A 20,791-nucleotide genomic window follows, 5' to 3' on the forward strand; every position below is an offset into this window, starting at 1 on the left:
CACAATTTCCAAACAAGAAATTAAGCTGTGACCAGCAAGCCAGCACCCCCAGCTTGGTTGTTTCAGCAACCAAGTTGCTCCAAGCTGGATATCAGTTTGGAGTAATAAATGCATTTTGCTGGGCTCCAGAAAGACCCATCCTCTCTAGCAGTTATTCAATCAACAGGTCAATGCACAAGGAGACATCTCCTCTTCTCTGTACACATGAAACAACTCATCCTTTTCTCCAAGAGATCTCCTTGGGGACCCAAATTCCCACCCAAAGGTTTGAATTTGAGAATTTCTTTTTGTAATGCAGCACCTGAGAGAGCTTCAGCTGGGTGAGCACAAGAAGTGGGGGCTAGGCATTTAAAAGGAAATTAATCAGTTCTTTGAACCCAAAGAACACTTGAGAGATGATGGGTGTAAACACTGCAGAAGAGGCTCTTGTTCACAAGACTCCAAATATTGTAATCATTCCTCTAAATGGCAATATTAGTTTTAAGGACTTGAACTCTTTATTTCCTGTAGCATCCTGCTTTTTTTTTTTTCCTTTGGAAGGAATAAGGAATAAATTGAAAAAACCCTGCTGAAACCATTCAACAGCTAAATCAGAAGCAACATGGCTTTCCTATGCCCACAAACCTCTGGGTCTGGCCAAATCCTTCACCATGAGCTTTACTGTTATTTTTCTTGAGATGTCCATCACGTGTCACACCACCATCAGTTGTGCACTAAATCTGAGAAGCTACCACTCCAACTTTACTCTGAATCAGTCTTGCTTGACACCCAAAATAACCTCACACCACCTGGTTTTGCAGGGCTGCCTGGGGTTCTCTGAGTCCAACTCCTCCCTGGGAAGCAGTGCAATGACACACTACAGCAGAACAAGTCATTTTATAGCAGCACAGAGCTCACAAACCATCAAACCACTCTTTGCTTGCAGAGAGGCTTTTTTTTTTCTCTGCTTTGCCTGTTAAAGCAGCTTAGCAAATCAGTTGAATGCACTGAAAAATAAGCCCATCACACCACTCCATGTGGCTCATCAAAGCAGCCAAAGGAAATTGCTCTTTAACGACTCAATCCAGACAACCCAGCAGCTTGGTTTCATGTTTTTCTATGGATTCAGCTTTGGAAGAAAGCAGTGATATGTATCTCCTGGCAAGAAGTATCCTGCAAGTTGTGATGCCTGGGGAATTCCACTCAGCTGAGGAGGCATTTGTTCAATAACCTCCCCAGCTGGTGTTTCTCCTAAGACATCATCAAGGAGAGAGAACCACCAGCAGTCAGAGTTAACAATTACTTTAACATTGTTAGTAGCAGGCATCCTTCACTCCAAGAAAAAAAAAGAATGCAATGAGGCATTTGAATCTTCATTTGTCAGACAGCAAAAAAAACCCAAGTGGGTGTGCAAGGATTTGGCTGCTGCTTTCTTCCACTCCCCACTAGATCAAGGGGGCCTTTCCCTGGGCTTTTTGAGCCCCAGATATCCAACACCCAAACCAATAGCTCTCACAGGGGGATTCTTCCCCACCCTTCCTAATCCAGACATGCAAAACATCCCATTTCCACCCTCCAGGCTCTGGATGGTGGTGGATCTGGGTGGTTCATGGGCACACTCCTGGCAGCACATCTCCCTGATGCAGTCATTGCATGCTGGAGGGGTACCAAAGTACCCCCTCCCAAGCTTCCACTGACAGCCAGGCTTCCTCATGCTAAATAATTGGTTAATTTTGAGGGTAACAGTTCAGCATTCCCTGTTCTGGGAGAGGTCTGAGGATCCTTCAAGTTCTCTAATGGAACAATCAACCAGCAGCTTCAGAGTGAAGCAGCAAGAGATCTCCATCCCAGTTTGTCTTGGGTTTCTGGCAAATGCCAGGAATAGGACAAAGAGAAACCACACATCCATGGTTTCTAAGGTGTGAGATGATGGTCCTTGACCAATGAAGATCATCTGTAACTCTGATGGTTAAAAAACCATCACAGACACAAAACCCTAGCTGGTTAGTCTGGACACAGACACACACACAGTCCTACACCCTCTTGTTAATCAGAAGCCAGGTTTTTGTTTTCCTGGGCTGCAGTGGAACATTCAGACCTTCAGATCTTCCATTCCCCAATGGTTTGTTCAGTCCTGTAGCTATAAGCCCAGATCCACTGGGTACATCTTAACCTCACTGGTGATTCACCAGACCTGAAGCTGTCAGGAAAGCACCAATTCCAGCAGAAGCAGAGTAGCTTTTTCACCCTAAGTCAGATATCAAAGAACAGCCCTTTCTCCAGCACAGAAAACAGAAGGAACCAAATTTGTGTCCATTAGGAATGCTCTTCTGCAGCCAAGCTCTGAACATCTCCAAAACAATCCTCCACGAGTCCTACACAAGTTTCTTTCTGATTCTATGCTGATTTGGGCTTTAATTTTATTTTTTTTTTTCATTTAAAATGAACACAGAAGCAGCACTACCAAAGATGCTCTTCCTCATTCATGTAACCCTGCCATGAAATTCAAGCTTACTTCATCCACTTGGAATACCCAGTCAAGGTGCACAGCAAACAGCTGGGCTGACCTCAAATTTAGCAAAGAGCACAGACTGAAGTGCCAGGGTAAAGAGCAAGAGATCTCTCAAAGGTTCTCCACACTCCCATGGAAAATTTTTTCATCAACAAATTCCTTTTACTTCAGAGTTTTGGAAGTTGTTTTGCAATCTGACTACAAGAAAAATGTAAGATCTAAAAATACGGCTCCCAATCTGTTGCACAATAGCTACAGCAGAAATACAGTGCAATAATTAGATAATTACAGTTAATAACTCATCAGCTGCTTTCCCACCACTTTCTTCTCCCTCTTCAGCATAACAAAAGGAAGAAACAAGGAAAGTTTTGCACAAGACACCTTCGGGCTGTAAGCTTATTTTCCAAATCATGTCTTGTCATGGAAGCTGCTATTACTCACACGGATGCATTTAAAGCTTTGGCTCACTTGCCCCAGAAAGGCAGAACCTGCCCTTTTCAGCTGCCTCTGTATAATCACAGCACTTGGATCATGACCTCTGGGATTGCTTTGTTATCAAATCACTCTTCAGAACCCTCCCCAGAGCCACGTCACATGCCATGGCAGAAACATCTACTCAACCCTTCCTAGACTATGCTGTACATAACCTTATTGCTGTTCTCCTACCTGTGGCATCCTAAGTGAATAAAACTGCTCCAAAGCACCTTGATCACTAGAGAAAGACCATTTCACTGTATGAACTCATCATCTCCTTTGTGCAAGCTGCTCTGCACACTCCTGGTGTAAGAGCAGAACCACAAGTGTGTTGGTGCACATGCAGCACCAACATTACCCAGTTCACTTCTTTTACAGAACAGAGCCTTGAGAGTTTCTTCTTCCCACAGAAACCTCATTTTCCTCTTTCCTAAGAGATTATAACCAAGGTTGGGTTCTTTTGTTGGTGTTTGATTTTTTTTATCTATTTCCAAGACAGAATACTCCACATTTTTTCCAGCCATAAGCAGAAGGTAGGAGAACAACTACTAACAGAAGGGAAATTATTGTGCCAGTTGTCCTAGCAAACTGGCTGTGAAGGTTAAAATATGTGTATGCACTTCCCAAGCCCTCAGGCACCTCTCCAACATACCCTGGTGATTTCTCTGGGAATTAACATATTTCTTGACAACTTGATTAGGAGCCTGAATGTGCATAAAGCAACAGGCAGGAGTCAGATCTCATTGCTTTGGTTGGCTCAGTGACTCAGGGTCCCTTGTGAAGGGACAATCTGGTTCACCCAACATGCTTGGATTTGGAGACAATAGCTTCAAACCTCAGTTTTGGTCAAGTGGAAGCTGGGATGAAGCCACCATGGCTTGTAAATCCCAGGTGGCCAAGTCCTTGCTGTCTTCAGGGCCTGCTCTAATGTTCAGAAGTGTTGACAATTAAGCAGTGTCTGAGTTAACTGTCAGACAAAGCAATCAGTGTCTAACACTGGCAGAATTTCTAACTTCAATTCTTAGTCACAAAGTTTAGATGCTTTCATCAAAGGGCCCAAGAAATCTTTTGGTACAAGTTCCCAGACTCTGGCAAGCAAAGCAGTCCATGAACCAGTTTGTTAGTCTCTTTCAGAAGTTTCTCTCAATAACATTTCCCAGTAATTAGCATTTTCTGGCTCAGATTTTTTTTTTTTTTTTAACATTCTTAGCTTGTTAACACCAGATTTTGATAGCATCCAAGAGCTAAATGCTCTGTAGAGATTGATCATCTCTGCCCAGGCTACTGCTTGCCCGTTTGCCAAGAGCAGCAGCTCAGTGCTGAGACTAAGATCCCACAGGATCCCATCCAGGATTGATGGAAAGGGCATCACAATCTTGACTAACAAGCTTGTTCTGAACTCCTATTCCTCCCACCAGCAGTTACAAGCTTTGAGAAGCAATGGATTCTGCTCATCTAACCCAGGTACTTACATGATACAGAGCCAGGACTGCTGATACTGCACCCCTGTGGGTGTTGCCATGACCCCTTGAATTGTGTCTGATAAGAGGTGAACTAGGAAAGAAAAAAAAGAGAGAGGGAAATGGTACAGGCTGTTGGTGGTTGGTTTGCAACTGCAAATAACATTTCCTTTCAAATGGGTGCTGAACACTAATAACAAGCTTATTTATCTGCAGAGTGGATTGATGCAAGGGCAGGGGGTGACGAGAGAGAAAGATGGAAACATCTGTCCTGACATTTTGAATTCTGTCTTAAAATTATTCTCAGCCTGGAAAGGCAGCTGTTTTCTCCTCCCAACATCAACCTACTGCAATATTAGGTTATTAGATTAGCATTATTTAGCACACATACAGAGGAGTGGAAGAGGCATCATCTGCTGACTCCCCTGCCCTCTCTTCCCCCACATCCCCCCCTCCCCTCCCTAATTACCGTTCTCAGATTATTTTATGGCACTGATTTCTTTTCCTTTATTGGCAGACAGCCTAAATTCAAGATATTACAAATGCAAAGCTCTACGAGAGGTAGCAAGAAGAAACCAAAGCATGAACATGCTTACGACTTGACATATCTGTTAAACAAATTCACTCAGGCTGTGACAGTTACATTTGAGGTGCGATGTACGAGTTTGATTATTCATTCCTGTTGACTCTGAAACATCAGGGGTGCCTACAGAGAAACAATGCTCAGTTAAGCTTCTTTACATCTCAGGCTAACACATCATGGTTTAGATTATGCTATGACATTTCTTGATAGCTTCAGGTGACACCTGAGCTGACCCTGGTGGATAGGGTTACCCCAGCTGAGGTTCTGGAGGAAAAGAAAGTGCTTCTCCTTCCTTCCAGTAGGCTGGGAGAAAAGTGAAGGCTCAGCCCTCTCCCAGCCTGTGGGAATTCAGAGGGAGAATTCAGAAGGCAAAGGAGCCATTTCTGAAGAGACACTGGGAAGTGTCTCTTTGAAAAGACCAGAGACTTGTCTGAGGACAAGCACATCTTAATGGGTCCAGAAAGCCAAGACTCCAGTGCTGGAGACTTCCGACCCCAGAGGACACCACTCTGTCATCCTAATGAAACAGAGGCAAAAGTCCACCAAAACATGAAAACCCTGGAGAAACAAGACCCTTGAGTCTGAGTGACACAGAAAAATAACCCCCCAGTGTCACATGCAAGTCTGGGGACTACAGAGTAGTACAACACACCACCAGTAGAAAGGATGACAACTTAATAGCAACCTGCAGGCAAACGCAAATCAAGAGTTGATTACCATTCCCTTCTCGTGGGGTCCCTGAATCCGTGAATAAAGTGCTCATGATTTCTTCAAAGTTGCAGCTTGGCTCCACGTTCTCAGAATCTTTAGCAAAACGTTTCAGCATCTCCCTAAGAACATCATCCAAGGAGGTGGCCTTCTCATCCACAATGATGCTGGCCCTGGCCAAGAACCCATCCAGATCCCGGTGAGCTCTGACTTCCTCTTCAAAGTTCTTTAATTTCAGGTACTGTGGTAAGAAGAGGTCAGAGGATTAGACAGCTGCAGATAATACCCAACAGCAAAGGCTTTGGATCCGTGTAGTTCAGTTTTGGTGAAGTTATTGCCACCAAACCAGTGATTCTGGAATCACTTGGACCATTCGCATCATGTTAGAAAAGGAGTTTATGTTGTTATGTTATTAAAGCACTGAAGACCTGAATTTTCAAGTCTTATTCCAACAGAGTCACTGCAGGTGAATGCCTGGGCACCATTTATAACCTGATAGAAAAAGAAGAATTAAGAAAAAAAAAAAATTAGCTTGGCTGCCTAGGCTAAAGCACAGAAGTGAGCTTGAGCAAAAATGCTTAAAGTAGCATTTAAAATCCTCTTTAGGGCTTAAATAATTCAAGAAGTTCTCAGCAACATGGGAAAAGTTATTTGGAAGAAATGGACTTGGAGTTGAGCAGTGAAAGAAAATTACCAGTGTGAGTCTGAATGCAATCTAACTCAGCTCTCCTCCAACTGGGAACCACCACCACCCAATGCTCCCAGTTGGGGACCTTGAGATGGGAAATGCCACCCAGTTCATCCCCCTTTTTTTGACACTTCCTAAATCTCTATTGCTCCCAGTCCCAAGAAGTTTTCTTCCTTTTCTAGCTTTGAATCTGTCATCCCAGTCTTGCTGGCCTTGAGCTGGAAAAACCAGCCACACACATCCAGAACCTCAGCTCCTTTCTCTGTGTCAGCTAGCAAGTTCTTTAACTGAACAAGCAGACTACAGCTGCCTCCTTCCCATCTCCCAGTCCTTGGAAACCCAGACCCAGAGTTAGCACTCACAGTACTAGTCAAGGACTGACAATCCTGTCTGTCCTCTCACTCAACAGCTTAAGACGAGTGAGGAAACTGGGAACTGCACTTTGTTAGATGGATCTTCCTTCTGATGGGAAGCCAGCCAGGCTTCAGCTCACGATGCTGAGGACCAGACTGTCAAGATACATTTTTAAGCCCTCAGTTGCCCTTCAGTTCAGCAGGACTCAAGCTCTGACTTGCTTTTACAAAGCTGACCCCAAGCTGCCTCCATAACCAGGACCTCTGAACCTTCTCCCCCAAGTTACAGGACCACCCAAGAGCTTGACTCATGCATCCCCTCCTCTCACACAAACCTTCTCTACACCTTTTCCATTTCTAGCCTAGACACGGGGGGAAGAGAATGCCAACATCAGACTAATTGCTGTAATTATCACAGCAACCATCAAGTTGTCAGTACACATCCATTGCAATTAGCACTGTTTTACTGTGCATCAATCACTCCTTACACAGCATCCTCCAGAGGGAGGATTCTCTGAAGGATTTCAGCTCCCACCCCCAAGGCTTTGTTATCCTCTGCTGTTTCAGAGAGATGGCAGGGACACAGCTGTGTTACAGCTCCACCTAAGAGAGAGAACTTCAAGTGGCCAAGTCAGTCTCAAATCATCCCTGCAAGACAGCAGGTTAAAATACCCATTGCTATCCTAACACTGGTGCTCCTGGGGTCACCACAGAACCAGCAGCCACCTCCCAAACTTGCCTGTTTTGCAGAGTCCACCCAAGGATGCAGGTTCAATCAACAAATGCTAGCCAGGATTAATAAAATGGATGGCAGAGGAAGTAGCCATGCAGGTAAGAGGAGAACTAAGAGCATCACAAGTGCCACAGTGCTGAAGAACTTGCAAGAAAAAGGAAGAGTGGCTTTGTGTCAACAACTTCCCCCATGCATGGGAGAAGCCACCAGAAGCAGAAGAGTGGAAGGAGGAAGCTGAGGGGCAGCAGAAATGAAGCAGAGGCCCTCAGCAGACAGCTCTATCTGCCCACATCATCTCAATCACCACTGATCCCCCAAGCAAGCTGCCTGTGACAGCATCCTTTGCTTGCTGTGGACAGAACTGTCAGCACCTTCCTGCAAGTCACAAGGATTCAGCTCCAGCTCTACCCCCAGCTTCAGGCAATGCCTTGGGTAAATGATTTTCCATGCCCCAGTCCTGTTTTGTTCCCCGGTTCCTGGGTTCTTTATAGGGAAACAGGGGCTATACCCATCCTCATTATCACTCTGGTGACACTGGGGAAGATGCACACATGAAACCCCTGAAGGCAGCTACCCACCAAGAAAGGATGTAAACACATCACTCCTTGAGAGAAACCAAAATTAAATTAGGGAAAGCACTGGTACAGCAAGGCCAGAGATAGCTCACACAAAACTGTTCCATTCAGAGCACCCAGTGGTTTCAGATTAATGATTGCTCCTCTGCAAATATTTTTAGCCAGCCAGGCAAGTCACCCCAGGACACTTGATGCTGGAAACCTGAGGCTGGAAACAGGCTTCAGCTCACTTGGGTTTCTTGCTTAGCAAGAAACCCAAGACAACAACCCAAGAGCCACTTAAATAGCATGGAGTATCCTTGCCTGCAAAGCTGCACATTGCATCATGGCAAGAAGAGAGGCCAAAGAAAGGGAAATGTGTTGAAACAGCTTTTCCCAACTTCAGGCAGGTCTTCTGACCAAAGTCATAGTTTAAAAAATAAAGAAAAATAATAAAAAGAGCTCTCAACACTCATCAAGAAGGCCCAAAATGCAAGTTCGCTTCTGGGTGGCTGCTCTGGAGACCACCTCCACTGACAGGCACTGCAAGAACCTTCCTAAAATGTGGTATCCCAAAAGCTTGGGCCAATTCCCTCAGAAACACACTGATGGTGATTAAATAGTACAAGGACCTTCTCTGTATTCATCCCTAACACGTGCCATGCCAGACAGCAACTTGCCCCAAAGATTGCCCTTGCAGCACCCCTAAAGGGACACAAGAACCACAAGAGAAGACAGGAACAACCCAGGAGGGAAACATCTCCAGACAAATCTTCTGACCAATTTTCTTCTAGTGATTCCCCCTTCCCAGACACTTGGAGCCATCTCTCTCCATGACTCAGGTCCCAATTTCCTTTGCATTTAAAGCATAAAATTTCCACTTGTCCTCCCTGGAGGCAAAAACTGGCAAAAAAAGCCTCTTTTCTCAAGCCCTGCTAAAAGCTCTCTGGTATTTGTTGCTCAACAGCACACTGGAAGGCTCAGGAATCAACTTCTGGTCAGAAAAGCAGGAATCCTACAGTGCTGAAAAATAAACTAGAAGAGACACTCGTGTGTTAGGAGTTTCCAATCATTGCTCAGCAGAGGCAGATCCTGCATCTGGGCTTGGAATTTGCACTTTAAGTGATTAAGTTCTTAGGTTACTTCCAGTCAAATGCTTGCAACTCAGAGCCCTGGCACTAGGATTAATTAGACAAGACAAATCATTGACAGTTTCAGTCCTGAGCACAGAATATCTTAAACCTCTAGGACTTAAAATCAAACAATGTCTTAATTTTATTTTTTTTTTGTGGTGGTAGGGGGTTTATGTTGGCTTTTTTGGTTTTTTTATTTGGTGGGGGGGTTGATTGCTTTTTGTTTGCTTGAGTTTTTAACTTGGGGGAAGGTTTATTCCACTAAAACACCTTTTCCTCCCATTACCAACCCAAAAGCTGAAGCAGCTTTTCAGGATTTGAGTTTACTCAGAGGCCTGAAGCAAGGCAGGATTAAAAGCTCTCTGGGCTTCCCTAAAAAGCTCACAAGGGTTTAGAACCCAGGTTTAAGGTCCCAAATCACCACCTCCAACCCCATTTGCAATATTTGCTTTACCAGTATCAGTGCTGCTCCAGCTTTCCACACACCAAGCAAATATCTTAAAGCACCATGAGCCATTCCTCAGAACCCCAAAGACCAAAACTCACCTGGTTTTAAATATCCACCCATTTCCTCTCTCCATACTTTCCCTGCCCTGTCCTAACTGGAAGTTTGGAGCCACACAGCCTACACGAGGGTTTTGGGGTTTTTTTTTTGCATTTCCACCATACTACTCTTGAGTTTATGGTCTCAATAGCAAGGGTAAACCAAGGGTTGTGTCCCAGTCATCCTCCCAGCCTGTGGATTTCCAGGGAATTCATTGCTGCTGAACCCTGCAGGCAGATCTGATTAGCTGGAATTAAGAAGGGAAGCAAATCCCAGCAATGGCTTTATTGGGCTTTTCTGCTTTGGGCTGGAGAGGAGCTCAGCAGCCTGAATCCCACTGGTGTGAGCTGGGATCCCTTTGCAGGCAGCTGCAGAAGAGAAAGTGATGAATCAACATGTCAAGGAAGTGTCTGAGACAAAAAGTGGTGGAACAATCAGAATTATAGAGAACAAACACCACTTTTTTTTTTTTTTTTTTTTGGGCTTTGTTTGAAGGCTTAAAGACAGACAGCAGAATGCAGGGGAAAAAAAAGGATTAATATGCCTTCTGTTTTGGCCAGTAAAATCCACCTTCCCCCACCCCCACAGAGTGTTTTAAGAGTCTTTTCTCTGCTTCTAGCCAGTAAAAACAAATTATCACACAGAATTTCTACTCACCTTCCTTGATGTGTGCAGTAACACGCAGCCATCATTTTCATTTTCAGCTGGAAAGGAGAAAAAACATCAAATACAAATCAGAAAGATGTTACTATCACAGGTACCTGACAGGCAGCAGGAACCAAGCAGAAGGCTCAGAACAAGGTGAAGGACCACTCCTGACAGAGGATGCTCTCTAGAGAGAAGCAGAGATTCAATTTTTACAGCACTTCCCATTTTGGAAAACTAAACCAAGCCTAGAAGAAACCTTTGGCATCCTCTCATCAGTTGGTATTTGTGTCTTGCAGCTCTTTCAGATGCCCCCATGTGTTTTTACTCTTCCTTTCTCCCCCATCTCCTAGGAAAAAAATAAAAAAAAAATCTAACTCCTAATCCTTTAGGTAATCATTTAATCCAACACATGGTTGTTTGATAGATTGAGGCTAAGATTGCATGAGTCACTCTCGTTTGGAAACCATTCTTGTCCTCATTAAAGAGTCAACAATAACACCCAGGCACTTCCAAGGGAGCAGCCTGCAAGAGATCACAGGCAGTGATTGGAAGATGAGCACATTTATGTCCTGTCAACTCACCACGCTGCTTCCATAAATCTAAGAGTAAAGCAACAGAGCTCTGGGGAAAGAAAACTGCTGGTTGGAGACTATTAAATGTCACTTAACATGTGGCTGAGTTACAGGGATGGGGGTTCCCAGGAAACGTGCAGTTTCAGCTTCCAAGCATCAGTGGTAACATGTTCTTGGGGTATCTATGAAATAATTTGGGGGGTATAAGCTAAAATAAAAAAGAAAAATAAAATAAATCAGAGCCAGGCTTTGCCATGAAGCAAATCTGTAGTGCTTGCATCCAAGGTAGCATCTCTGAAGCATCAGTGGCACCACAGGTAGAGCCAGAGTGCATCCTGCTCCTTCCAAGTCCTCAGCTTCAAGCTCTCTGAAAAACCCTGACCTGCTACCCAAATGACACACAAAACACATCAGCAGTTTCCCTCACAGGAGCATGGTGACAGCATGGAAAAACCCCACTGAAGACAAAAAAAACCTTTCCAGAGAGCAAGCTGTGGAAAAGTACAGAGATGTAACAGAGTTACAGCTATTCAGACCAGGGGTTTGATTCCTTTCTGGAGCTGGATTCCAAATCCTAACCTACAATTACCTCCTTTTCCCCACACACAGGCACCTTTCAAGCCCAGCACTGTGATGGTCCCCAAAATCCAGCTAAATGTGAACTACAAACAGGTTTTTTTTTTTTATTTTTTTTTTTTGTACAAAGTGGCTTGAACCAAAACCATCCCTGCTTTAATAGGAATCCAAGTCGTGTCCCTAGGGGGGGTTAAAACTCAAACAGGGAATAAAGTTGACCTCAGCTGTGAAGAGGGAAAGGATTCCTTCCATCTCCCACTGAACAAAAGAAGATGGTTCAGAGGGTTTGGTTACATCACCCAACTTCACCCAAAGTTCATTTGGACCCTGCACATGTGATCAAAAGCATCACTTACTAAACAAGCCTGCTGGTGCAACAGTCCCAATTATTATGGCTTTTGACACATCTTTTGGAAAGCACAAGCTGTTTCATCTAAAAAATGCCATTTATTATTAAAAAGCAAGCACCCAAATAAACCAGAAGCATCAAGCATTTTCCCCAGGCTCTTACATTTGTAGTTCTCCACTGCTCACTGACTCAACTCACAGCCTAATTACACATGCAAAAGTAAGCTGGAAGATTTGGAAGCCATAAATATGCAGAGGAGAAAACATGTTTTGGGTTTTCAGCTCTGGCAAATTGCTCTAGAGACAAAAAAAAAAACCCAAAACACCAAAAAACCCACAACAAAACAAACCAGAAAAACAAAACCCCATAACCACAGCCCTGAACAATACCCAGCACATGCTAAAAAGAATTATCTGTAATACCTGCAGCCCATCCTTACAGACACAAATGCAGCAGGATTTGATGTTGGCCTTTAATAGGCAGCAATTCTTGGTTCCTCTTATCAATTTCAGGTGTGTATCAATCTTAGCAGCTTTTTCAACACAAGCAAAAACCTATAATTAGATCTGCTGGACCAGAGTCTTTTTAACTTCCCAAAATAACCTGTTTGAGGCATGGACATGATGCTTTGGAAAGCCCAGAACCTCATTGATCATTTCAGCCAAGCAACACTCAAGATTGGACTCAAGGAAAAGAGACTGATAAAGCCATCATGGTTCTGGGCTCTTATCTTCCAGGCCCACTGGAAAAACAGGGAGAAAAATGCCCAGATTTCCCACAGGCACCTCTGCCTGGCTTATGAACCAGCCATTTATTTACTGGGAGGGAATCCATGAGGAAATGTGGGATAAAAACCATGCAAGAAGCTGGACATGACACAGCCACCAGGAGATGGCTCAGCTAAAGCTCCAGACCAACCACCACCAGCCTTGCCAGAATGTTTCTCCCCCTTCATGGCACTTTCACTGCTTCCCTCCAGTTCTGGGAAGCTGGAAAGAGGTGCAGCACCCTGGAAAGAGGTGCAGCACCCTGGAAAGAGGTGCAGCACCCTGGAAAGAGGTGCAGCACCCTGGAAAGAGGTGCAGCACCCTGGAAAGAGGTGCAGCACCCTGGAAGGAGGTGCAGCACCCTGGAAGGAGGTGCAGCACCCTGGAAGGAGGAGCAGCACCCTGGAAGGAGGAGCAGCACCCTGGAAGGAGGAGCAGCACTTTTGATCCTTGCACCCCAATGGAGGAGACCTTCATGAAGACAAAATGGATACAGAAAACCATGGATTCACCCTCTAGAGGAAGAAAATCACAGAATCAGGGAAAGTTTGGGGTTGGAACAGACCTCAAAAGATCATCTTGTCCAACCTCCCCCCCCGACAGAGCAGGGTCACCCATCAAAACACCCATCAATCACCCATCATCTCTCACTACCAGGACCAACAACTGGATTTCTCACCTGAATATCAAGATTAAGGAAACTTCAACAGCAAGAAGAGGTCAGGGCCACGTTGAATTTTCACATCTATTTTTGTGGTCCTCCTTTGCTGGACAAAAAAGCAGGCTGCAAAAGTCTATTTTAGGCAAGCTAGCTAGTGATGGGCATTGTTGTCTCCAGCCTCACCCCCAGTTTAAGGAGAGCTGCCAGGGGTGCCTGACCTTATCTGTTAGGCTGTGCTCCAGGTCCTGCCCAAGGGAAAACCAAAAAGCCAGCAACTCATCTCTAACATCCCCTGGCAGCCACATCAAGGCAAAAGTCACATCCCCAGCTTGGAGGCTGCACGCACAGCAGCACGCAGGGACACTGAGGACACCTCAGCCTTACACTTGTGGCCTCATCTTGGCACCTCCTGAGCTTTTCCAGGGCACTGGGACATGCCTTTATTTTTATTTTTTTTATTCTCACCATTTGGAGAAGAACAGTTGAAATGATTAAGGAGATTTTATAGTTGGGAAGTAAAAAAAAAAATAAATAAAAAATGCAGCAGGAAATTGATTTGCTGTATTCCAAAGCAGTTTTATCCCAGTTGCCCTTTCCACAACATCCCTGATAGCAATCTGGAGGAATTAAATCCTCTACTTGCTTCCCCCCCACACCTCCCATTGAGATAATGACATCTTCTATGCAAAAGCAGCCCTGAAAAACAAACCCAGCCAGGACAAATGCCCAAAGTTTAAGGTTTTTCACCTTCTTGCCTTATGAGATCTCCTTTCACTGAAGGTCCCTTCCCTGCTACAGGTTCCCCAGTGGTGCCCTGAACACCTGAGAAGACACCAAAACCTTTGGAGGGAAACAACTCAGCAGAGGATGTCCAGAGCATCCTAAGGAGATGTTTTCTTTGGATAGAGGAATGGAAATCAGAGAGCAGCAACTTTATAGCTGTGCAGGTGTCAGTGCACACTTGAGTCTATGTAGACTCCCCAGAACATCTGCATGACAAACAGGGTAATAAATCAGCAGAATACTAAGTTAGCACTTCCATGCTTGTCTCAGAAAAATATCAAGGGTCAGAGGAAGTATTTAAGGTTTGGAGGGGGATTTTATTACCAAAAAAACCTAAAAAAAACCAACAAAAAAAGACTATTTTATCTGGGCATTGGTGATTTCTTCAGGCTTCTATGCAAATCTAAGCCTCAAGCACTGGTGCTGAATCCCACTGTGAGCAGCAAAATCTGTTCTGCTCTTAGACTGTGTTGGTTTAAAAAATACAAATAAAGCCCCAGCAGCACATGGCACAAGAGGAACTTGTTAGAAGCAGTGGAGATGCCTCTAACTCAAAGGCAAGAGGATTGCACAGGCAGGACCCCAAGGGGATCCTTTGCTTTGCTGTTCCACTGTGGTTGTGCCAAGCCTGGCCTCTTCCCCAGGGATTTGAGTAATACTGGATAAATATTATCAATAATTGTGCCCCAGCAATCCTACATTCCCAAGATGAGGCAGTGAGCTGATTTATCCCTCTTAAACCAGCACCCAGGTTAAAGGCAGGTTGGGAATAAGCACCAAGCTGCAAGTGTTTGGAGCAAGTTGGAAAGGAGCAGCAAGGGTGGGCAGGAAAAACCTCATCTGAGGAACCCTCAGAACAGAGGGGCAGCTGAAGGGCTATCACCTTGTTCTTCTTTCTGGTTATTGCTGAGGAATTGGAAAATGACAGCCAGACAAACCAGGGCTCTTTAATAGAGTCAGAGACAAGAGTGCTGAGCACTGCATCACCCATCACACCCCCCAGCCCCTCGGATAAGCATACACCACAAAACTAAATACATAACTTTTTAAAAAACAAGATTTTGTCATTAAATTCAGGGCAAAAAGGTGTCTTTTTTACCATGCCTACCAGAGGGACAAAGCACCCAAAACCCCCCCAAAGGGAAGCTACCCTAAGGAGAACACTGCCTTTGTCTGGAACCCCCCCAGCACACACCCTGCACCTCCCTTGGCTCTGCTTTGAAAACACCCTCCCCAGGAAATTCAGAGGGAGGCCATCCCCCCCCCTACACCCTGCCTGCCACACAATTGGTGTATCCACTTTCCATTAGAGGATAGGAAGCTTTGGGAGCCCAACATCCCACGCTGACATCAAACTGCTAAAACAGGAGTTATCAGATGGAACGCGTGGGTCAGCATTGTGCCTCGAGACATAAAAAGGACCTTGGTATTAATGTGAGGAAATGTGACTATTGTGTGCAGAATGATACCCATTCAGGCCCAGACCACTTGTCTCTGGACACTACTCTCTCTGGAATATCCTTGGCGCCAGCATCCAGCATTTCTCCTCGTCCCCCTTCAAGAGGAAAAAAAAAAAAAAAAAAAAAAAAGAAAAAAAGGGAAAAAAAATCCACAACAAAATAAATAAAAAAAAATAAACCCAAAACCCAACCACAAGTCATCTCAGCAAGGGGCTGGGCCATGAATTAAGAGGAGGGTGTTTTGCTCCCAGCAGCAGCAACGGGTGTGCACGTGTCTCTGGAGCAGATTACAGGAAACCCTTCATTCTCCCTATCTAGGAATGATCAATTGTCCAGAGGGTGGAACTGCCTTTAATTTCTCATCAAGCCTAAATCGTGTTCCGTTATTTCCCCCCCACACACACAAAGCTACATCCTCCTTTCTGATTGGCTTTTAGTTGCCATAAGGCTTTTTTTTTTTTTTGCTTCCCCCCCCCAAAAAAAAACCCTGCTTCAGGAACCTTTCTGCAGCTGAAAGCCCCTGGTGCCAGCATCACCTCTAAGTACCAATGCACACTGCACAAGTTGAGCACCTACAGCTCCAAAAACTCCTGATAAATAAATTTAAAAAATAAAAAAAAAAATCCTGTGCAAACCCCTCAAACTGCAGGCTGGGGAATGGAAGAGAAGATGAATTAGTTTAAAAACCAGAGCTGCAAGAACGAGGCTTAAAGAATCATTTTTAACCCCCAGGCTGCAAGAAAAAGGTCCAAATGATGAAAATATTTGCCTGGCTGATTTCAGGGAGTTGCCAAGAAGAACACCTTGAGCCACAGCAAGGTTGTGGCCCTACACACTTCACAGCCCCTCTCCAATAAGTGAGGTTTTAATGCTTGAACACCAACTTGGATGCTCAACCTAAACCACACTGCTGGGTTACTTGGCAGGGATTTATTTCCAAGTGTGTTGCTGGCAAAGCAGAGAGGGGTTTGCTCCCCTAGTTTGATGCTTCTGCAACAAGCTGGAGGTAAGGTACACCTGCAATCCAGGCTCCAAAGGAATTTATGGAAAAAGCTTATGTATAAAATAAAAAAATATCAAAAAGGAGAAAAAATTAACATCCAGGTAAGGTTAGGAAGGGTTAAAACACTTGTAGCAAGGTGAGAGAATTGGGAAATGGTTGTAAAGCCATGTAAGAGCCTGCAAGGCACCAAGACAGCCAAGCTGGGAGCTATGAAACAAGCCAGATTTGTAGCACCTTGGTCTGGAGAAGAAAGAGATCCCCTCCCTGCACACCAAACTCACTGGTGTTCCCCTTCTCTGGGAGAAATTCCCAAGGAAGAAAGCATCACGCTGGATTTTCCAGCACAGGAAAGGCATCAGCACTACTCCTGGGGTAGGGAATCCTTCTCCAGCCTGAGGCAAAGGTGTCAGGGAAAAGGGATTTTATTTGGGGCAGGAATGCAGTCCTGACTCCTGGAAAAGTAGATGCAGCAGGACACCTTGTCCATGTTGATGGGGACTTCAAAACAAGTCTGAGTGTCCCCAAAGCATCCTGATCTTTCCCCCCAAAAGATTCCAGGTTCAAAACCATCCAGTCCTTCCACCCACCTTCCATCAAAACCATTCATCTTCATGTAGGAGCTACTAACATGTGCTGCAAACAGAAGCCTCGCCACCAAAACCCAAGCTGGAAAGGTGAGAGGAAATAAAACTGCTTTTCATCAGCAACAAAACACCAAGGAGAAAGGACCCAAGTGGCAAAGCTGCAAAGTATTTTAGTGCCTGAGCACCTGCACTGGTTTGGGCTCAATATTCCACACAGCAGCAGACAGTATTAATTAAAAATGAAATGGGCAATACCTGAAAGCCCAGATTTCTCCAAGCTTATCCTGCTTTACCCACATCTGTGCACACAGCCCAGGGCTTGATGACAATGGGGAATTGTTGGAGTTTTATGGGCCGTGCCATGTTTTGTTGGCTCAACACTTAATCCCATGCAGTGATCTTTTTAAAACCAGAATTACAGCAAAGTGCATCCAATTATTCTCCCAGCAAACTCTGCATCCATCATGCAGAGATTAACAGCTCGACAGGATGACGGCAGAGCTGTCACCACCTCTGTAATTCCACTTTGGTTGCCTGCCACCACCCAGACCCTGGGGTATCAACTCATCCCCTCCCCAGATGGGATTTTTTGGATCTTTTAGCCCTGTGTTGAGGTGAGAATTAACCTCAGAGCAGCTCGCCAGGAAAGGTCTCCAGCAGGAGAGAACTTGGACACCACCTTGAGCCAACAATCCAAACTCTGATGACCACAAGAGGCTCACAGGTGTCACAGAGCAGCAATTTATCTCCTGTCAAGTCACCTTGGGAATTCTTTTTTAATTTTTTTACTGCTGGAGATGAAGCAGATTTATTCCACACAGCAAATTCAGCTGCCACAAGGGAGCAAATCAACACAGGCAGCCCTGGAGAACCCTCTCTGCATGAGATGGCCCATGGCTTGTGGTCAGTCCCTCTCTGGCCAGGCAGCAACTGCCCAAGTCCCAGAAAGTGTTGCAATGGGTTCCATAACACAAGAGGGCAACAGAGCCCTTGGCCTCAAGCCTCCCAGCTCAGAGGTTTCCCCCAGCTAGGAGAAAGCAAGAAAAATAAAAAGGTAGGGATAAAAAGAACTCATTCCTACACTTGTTTTTCCACTGGGTTTAAAGAGCTCCAGAGGACCTTGCAGGAATCCTGGTGCTCCAGGTGCCTTAGGGAGTCAAAATGGGGTGTTTGGAGGAACTTGCACTGATTGGGTAAAAAAAATGGCTTTTTTTTTGGTTGGTTTGGGTTTTCTCCTCTTTTGAGCTTGTCTTGCTGGAGACAAGCACTGCAAGTGTTCAACTCCACATTTTTTTTCTCCAGGAATGCAAAGTCTGAACATAAAACAAGATTCCCAGAGAGCAGCAGCTATGCAAGAGCATTTTGGAAAAGTGTCCCCTTGCAGGGCTGGACAAGGAACAGTCTCCTCCCAAACAGACCTCAGCCAAGGTCCTTCCAGAAATGAGGTTTAAGAAACTTGTGAAGTGGGTAAATTTATTTTTTTTTTATTATTATTTCTCAGCAGTTCAGGCTACTTTTGTTAGATGATCTTAAGGAGCTCATCTCAGCTCCTTCAGCCACCTGAGAAGTCAGCTTTGCAGGAGGATCAGCTATGCCCTCTACAGCCAAACACTGATTTAGTTTATATAAACCCAATCTGGAGGATGCTGCAGCCAAACCAGCTCTGAGAATGAGTTAAGAGTCCTGCTAAATTAAACACCTGGAGAAATTCTATGCCTGATAGAGGAGAAATTGCATTTTGGCCACCTGGACCACCTCCATGTTGTTATAGAGAGAAAAAAAAAAATTCACTTTAAACCTGCCCTCACTGAAAGTTTTTGTTGTGCCTGGAGCCTGTTTTTAAAAGCACCATCCTTGCATTTGAAAGGACATCAGAAATGCACTTTTCCTGAAAAATCCTAAACATCTCAGCTGAAGAAAAAGGATGCAACTAATACCACCATCATAACCATCAGTGCTTGGGGGAAAATAAGGAAGCCTTTTTTTTTTGTCCTGTTTTGAATGGAAGGGAAAAGCACTTATGAAAAGCCCAGGAGGACACAGAAAGAAAGTCAGCTCCTTCAGACACAGAAGAATCCACAGCACTTGCATTCCTCACCCCCAAACAATGCACCCCAAGGCATTAAGCCCAGACTTGTCATAGCAGAGCACAGCTCCCCCTAAATCTTTCAATTAAGATGGCATTTGGGAAATTGCAGGCTCGAAAATTGCTCACTGTTATTCCTTAAATCCAAGTCACTGCTCTGATTCTGAAAGTGCCTCTCAAGATGGTGAAGCAGAGGTCAGGCTCCTGCCCTATGCTGCACGACTGTTCCCAGTAACTCCAATCAAATCCCAATTGATCTCCAAAAATAACTTCCAGCCAACTTTGGGGCTCTCCCATCCTCTGACGCCAGGGATAATCCAGAGCTCTCACATTTAATCTCCAAATTAGTCAGTGCCCACACAAGGCAGGCTCCAGGCTGGCAGGACAAAACCCAAGCTGCTGCCATGTCCCAAAGCTGCAGTTTCCTAAGCACACAGCAGGAGAGCAAGGTTTGCCAGTCCTCCTCCTCCTCCAACATTTGCCATGGGCAGCACAGAGAATGGTAAAACAGCCTTAGCCTGCTAGAGGCAAAAAGAGCAGGCTAGGGATTGGAGCTAAAAAAAAAGTTGAAGCTAAAAAAAGTAAACTAAAAAAAAGGTAAAAAGATTGAAACCCAAAAGATTGAAACCCAAAAGATTGAAACCCAAAAGATTGAAACCCAAAAGATTGAAACCCAAAAGATTGAAACCCAAAAGATTGAAACCCAAAAGATTGAAACCCAAAAGATTGAAACCCAAAAGATTGAAACCCAAAAGATTGAAACCCAAAAGACTGAAACCCAAAAGATTGAAACCCAAAAGATTGAAACCCAAAAGATTGAAACCCAAAAGATTGAAACCCAAAAGATTGAAACCCAAAAGATTGAAACCCAAAAGACTGAAACCCAAAAGACTGAAACCCAAAAGACTGAAACCCAAAAGACTGAAACCCAAAAGATTTGAAACCAAGAAAACCTAAAAAATCAAGGAATATCTTCAGAGTTTGTGCTGGAAGTCCCCTTCACCTTGCTGCCCAGGTTCAGCAAAACTTTGGGGGGAGTTGAGAAAACTTTGGGGGGAGTTGAGAAAACTTTGGGGGGAGTTGAGAAAACTTTGGGGGGAGTTGAGCACTTGAACCCTTTCCTATAGGAGCTGGTTTTTTACAAACAGAGCCTGGCACACCCCAGCATCTCCCTGTTCTGCAGATGTACCTGTAGGGGTTTCACCTCCATCAGAGACACTGAACAAGTTGGTTTTCTCCTCATTTTTGCTGCCTGCCTCGGCACAGTAGGTGTAGGGATTGCTGACCCCAAAAAGCACGTGTCCAGCCCCAAAAATCCCTTCCACACTCTGCCTTCCTTTACAAGCTGAAGCAACTGACCTGGGTGGATCCAACAGCTTCAACTCGGCATATTGCAATAAAAACCAGAATATTGCAATAAAAACACAGAATATTGCAATAAAAAACACGATCAAATACACCTTGGGAAGCCCCAGAGCCACATTTAAGCTGTCTACCATGAAAAAACCCAAAAAACCCTATTTCTCCCTAAAAATGACCACCAGGCCACAATGGGGAGAGGGACAGCAAAACCCCAGAGCC

At 44.7% G+C, this 20,791-nt stretch overlaps 1 protein-coding gene across 1 annotated transcript in view; it reads right to left on the bottom strand.

Annotated features, from left to right (window-relative positions):
• SLC4A11 (solute carrier family 4 member 11) overlaps positions 1-20,791 on the bottom strand; it is a 100,424-nt gene that overhangs the window by 52,652 nt on the left and 26,981 nt on the right. The window contains 4 exon segments of the mRNA XM_030450641.1: positions 4,438-4,519; positions 5,069-5,131; positions 5,726-5,957; positions 10,379-10,425. Coding sequence (XP_030306501.1) covers positions 4,438-4,519; positions 5,069-5,131; positions 5,726-5,957; positions 10,379-10,425 — 424 coding nt within the window.

Source organism: Calypte anna, chromosome 4B (assembly GCF_003957555.1).
Source record: "Calypte anna isolate BGI_N300 chromosome 4B, bCalAnn1_v1.p, whole genome shotgun sequence".
Classification (NCBI taxonomy): domain Eukaryota; kingdom Metazoa; phylum Chordata; class Aves; order Apodiformes; family Trochilidae; genus Calypte; species Calypte anna.